This window comes from Lipophrys pholis (assembly GCF_963383615.2).
Source record: "Lipophrys pholis genome assembly, chromosome: 19".
Lineage (NCBI taxonomy): Eukaryota > Metazoa > Chordata > Actinopteri > Blenniiformes > Blenniidae > Lipophrys > Lipophrys pholis.
Genome location: NC_137647.1, coordinates 16,987,668 through 16,992,458, shown reverse-complemented (window position 1 = coordinate 16,992,458; position 4,791 = coordinate 16,987,668). Strand labels below are relative to the sequence as shown.

General features: G+C 46.6%; 1 protein-coding gene across 1 annotated transcript; it reads right to left on the bottom strand.

Annotated features, from left to right (window-relative positions):
* Positions 1 to 1,524: 1,524 nt before the first annotated feature.
* Positions 1,525 to 4,275, bottom strand: uncx (UNC homeobox; the record flags this gene model as incomplete). Its single annotated transcript, XM_080487137.1, has 3 exons — positions 1,525 to 2,517; positions 3,338 to 3,513; positions 4,017 to 4,275. 3 exons carry the CDS (start codon positions 4,273 to 4,275, stop codon positions 1,525 to 1,527), a joined length of 1,428 nt encoding a protein of 475 aa, XP_080343263.1.
* Between the last annotated feature and the right edge of the window lie 516 nt (positions 4,276 to 4,791).

Below are 4,791 nucleotides of genomic sequence, written 5' to 3'. Positions count from 1 at the left end.
TCGTGCATGTTCACCGCGTGTGCCACGTTGGAACCCCCCCGCCCAACACACACACACGCACACGCACACGCCTAATAAGACATTGCTTCCCAGAGCAAACAGCTGCATGGCTTGAAATTTATGTAAATATTTTGAAAGGGACACTGGCTCAGAAATTCATTTGCGCTGGCTCAGATGTAAAGCTCACCGCCCCTCCGATTATTTTCAATTTATTTGCAAATCAAGACCCAAAGAGAGCACTAAAGGCTCTGTTTTTGTTTTGCTTTGTTTTTTTTGTTTAGTTTTACAGCAGTTCTACATATAGCTGGATTTCTTTTTGTTGTTGTTTGATCTTAATTTAGTTTCCACCCAGCACTCGTGTTCTCCTTTCTTATGTCCGACTTGATATTGTGGTCAACCCTGTTAATATTGCGAAAGGGGGAGCAGATGTCCCCGATCCTGTGCGGCTTCCCCGGGGACCACCAACCCTATTAGAACAAATGTGTTCTGCTATTGTAAATAGGCACGTTTGCCTCAGCCCGTCCTATTACAGCCGACGCATGATCAATAGGCTGATAACACAGAAACATCAATGTAAAGCGACAGAACAATGAGGGATATCATCGAACATCTATCTTAATATAGCCCTGCTACAAGGGGCCCTGACAAAGTGGAGAGAGAGAGAGGGAGAAGAGGAGGAAGAAGAAGAGAGAGAGGGGGGGGGGGGGGGGGGAGCTCATGAAAATGCCTCCCCACGAATCCCCATCTTCTATCCAATATGCACAAACACACACACACCCAGCTGCCGGGGCTATTATTTTCCTATTTCAATTTGACACCCAGGCCTTTTCATGCTAATTCTATTATTCTTGGAAGTTTATGTGATTTCATATCACTAGAAATCGGTAATGTATTATAACCCCCTTTGAGCTAAAATAAACTGAATCCCCCTGCAGTAGCCACCGGGAAAATAATTACTTTCATATCAAAACTCTGCAGGAGTCGAGCGGGTCCTTTTCGCCTCAGGCTCGTAACCTCATTTCAGTGGGGGCTTATAGATGAATAAATTTGTTAAGGCAATATACAAAGTACAACATGAGATTTCTTAAGAAAGCCCTTCCTACTGTACTGTAGTCCTGCACTGCATGTGCTGCTATTTAAGGTCTCACACGGTTTGAGGTGCTTGTATACAATAGATTTATTTAAGAAAAACCTTACATATATAAATAGTATAATACCTTTCTTACAGCTCTTGAGGATTTTTGTTGGTCTTGTTTTTGTTTTTTTTTTCTCGACAAGTTATCACACATTAAAGGATATCTAGAGACTCCTGACTCTCACACACACTCGCGGGGAGATAAAGAGCGCACAATGTGGAAACAGCAGCAGAGTTTGGGGGGGGGGAAACCTACAGATTAGATGCAGAGATGTTGAAGCTTTGGCCTAATGACAGGTGTCGTTCAGAGGCTATAGGTCAGGAAGTTTCTGCTGTTTCGTCTTCTTTTTTTTTTCTTTCTTTCTTTTTTTTTTTTTTTACCCACTGATTTATTCCATGTCGACATCTTCTTTGGAGTCTGTGTTTGCCTGTGCGGGACAGTCACTGAGGACAGACTCTGGTTCCTCCTCTAAATGCTCTGCTTTGTCCGGTTCAATCGTTTGTGAACTGTGTTCGTGAGCGAAAGTCGAGTCGCTGCAAATAACCGAGGTGTGAGTGCTTTTGCCCGAAGTCAAGGCGGCCCTGGGCGGGCTGCTGTGCGGCGAGCCGCTCTTTTCGTCCGCTCCCCTCTGCGTGGAGTCCGGCGAGCTGCTCCTACATCCGGCGGAGGTCGCCGCCGAGCCGCCGCCGCCGCCGCCGCAGCGCGCGGCCGGCTGCCCGGGTCTGTCCGCCGGGCTCTCGGCGTCCGAGCTCCCCGCCGTGGAGCTCTTCAGGGCCGTCTGAGGAACAATGAATCCGAGCGGCTGCGTGATGGGATAGAGCAGGAAGTGTCCCTTCCCTATCAAAGGCCGCGATGGCGGTAAGGCCGCGGGGCTGCGTCTGGGTCTGGAGTCCGACAGGAGGCTCTCCACGCTGAACGGGTTCAGCTTCTGCAGGCCGGAGCCTCTGGACCGGTGGCCGGGGTCAGGCGAGTCCAGCTCGGACCCACCGGCGTCCTGCTCCAGGTCTCTTTGGTTGTGGTGGTTGGGGGTTTGGACCGGGTGAGGCGTTTGGTCGCAGCTGGCCTGGCTCCCCCCCACGGAGTCGTAAGGCGGGCCATTGGTGTGGTCACTGTCGGTCACGTGCGACACCCCGCTGTCGCTGTCCGATCCAGGGGTGTGAAACAGATCCCCGGAAAGTAGCTTGTTTTGGGACTTGAGCAGCCGCCGCTCCTGCTTGCGCTTCTTCTTCTCCAGCCGGTCCAGCTCTCTCCGGGCGATCTCCTCCGGGTCCATGGGCTCCCCGCTGCAGGTGGTGGGGTGGGCGTTGTGCGCAGGTCGACCCGGACCTTTCTTTGTGTTCTCCTTCTTCCTCCACTTGGCTCTGCGGTTCTGAAACCATACCTGCAGAAAGAGAGGGAAGGGGGGGCGGGAAATAGAGAGAGAGAAAAAAAAAAGGTGGATACATGTATTTCCTCTGACACTGCAAGGGCAAAATTAATTGGTCTAATAATTGCTGAAGTCTTAATAATATGGTAATTAAACAAAAGTGAGGTTACGTCTTGCTGTGTTCTTTAATTAGAGCGTTTGTTAAATAAACCATCAAGCAGGTGGAAGTTGGGAAGAATCCTCACAAAAGAAGGTTGTTTTTTTTTGTTATTGCTAATACAATCGTAAAATAAAATCAAGTAAACATTTAAATACAAAATAAAGAGAAAATAGTTTTTAAAAAAATCCTAATAATATTAATAATAATTTATTGAGGTATTTTCTGTGCAGTTTAAAAATATTTATTTAGAGTTTTCTTTGGAAAATATTAAATATTTCTGATAAATTAGTCCCTCTAAACATAAAATAATATTGTTCCAATAACTGTCAAAATAAGAATCTAATTAAAATTGATTTATCTGACCGAAGTCACCAAAGGTCAAACAATACACAGTCATGTGATGAGACTTTTTTTTTTATTATTAAAATATTGTTGGATAAATATGCAAGATTGATTTATACACAATGTTGATTTATTATATTTGGAGTGGTCACACTGAGCATTGGCCACAGATAAATAAGAAAGTAAACAAAGACTCACACACACACACACACACACACACACACACACACACACACACACACACACACACACACACACACACACACACACACACACACACACACACACACACACACTCACACACACACACACATTTATAAAATGATTATTTACCTGAACTCTTGACTCTATCAGGTCCAATCGAAGAGCCAGAGCCTCCCTCATGAACACGTCCGGATAGTGACTCTCATTAAAAGCCTTTTCTAATTCCTCCAGCTGCCAACCAGTGAAATTAGTGCGAGTTCTTCGTCTCTTGCAACCAGGACTATCTTTGTCTGGGTCCCCCGAGTCTGACAGCACAATGACAACAAACAAAGAATATTTATGATGTGCATTTTTGAAAATAACTACATTTCCCAGCAATCCGGATGGAATCGGGTTCAGTCACATGCATGGAAATTTGCAAAGTTTACAGGCAAATCTGGCGATGGCGTTTGAAATGTGGCAGCGATGCTCGCATGCAGGCTGCTGCTTTTGTCTAATCTGTCGCCTTTTGTGAGTTCACAACAATGCAAAATGCAACAATGCTTTTATTTGTTGTTGTTGTTGTTGTTTTTTGCATTATTGACTGACTGAAAGGTTGCGTTTAGATGCAGCTTCATCGTCAGATGGAGGTTTAAAATAAAAGTAGGAGGAGAGGAGGGCTCATCTGCGTCTAAAGAGGATTGTCTTTGCCTTTTTAAAAAAAAAGAAAGAAAAGAAACCACCACAGACAGGTTAACTTGTATCGCAACATCCTGTTCATGTTTGTGCCTCGGCGAGGGGTTATTGTGCCGTGCACAATGTGGCTTACCTGTCAGTTTGTACTGCTGATTATCTCCATTCATCCCGCAGCCCGAAGACAAGAGGGGGTTGGAATTACCCACTGACGCCGTGCACGAGCCATTAAGTAATCCGTCTATTGAGAAAGGAACCGCGGACGCAGATTGAAGTTGATGCCCAGCTAATTCGTAAACGTGATGGTGGCTCAGATGGTACGGGAAGCCCACCATCCCGCCGAGAGAGCCTCCGAACTGGGCGTGAGGTGGATCCAGTATCCTGCTGTCCATCATCCCGCAAAAGGAAACGACGTCTGGAGGCCGGCGACGGGAATTTAAAAAGCATGCAGCGAGTGTGGCCGACGAGCAGGGGACATGATGTGAAGGGAGGGATGAGCTGTACTTTATCCACATGAACCTCCCAATAATTAGCCCAGGCTCTGGGAATATGAGACCCAATGAGAAGCGGTAATGGGCTCTGACGTCAGAGGCGCGCGCTGCGAACGCTCCCCGTATCGATTGCTAATTAAAGCTGACATCCACCTCAATAAACAATATCAGAGCTGTCACAACAAGACAGGAGGGCTTTGATAAGAACTACATCGTAACTACACGGGGGACCCACCGGGAGGAAGGGCTGGCTGGATCCGTGGAAGAGGAGGCTGCAGGCGGGGAGAGCCCGGCCAGAGACGCGCTGAAGACCCGCACACACTCTAGTTAGTGCAGCTTCCACAGAAAGCTTTGTCTTTTACACACTTATTGGCATTTTAAGATATAAACCTATTTATTTTGTCTATCTAAAAGTCTGCA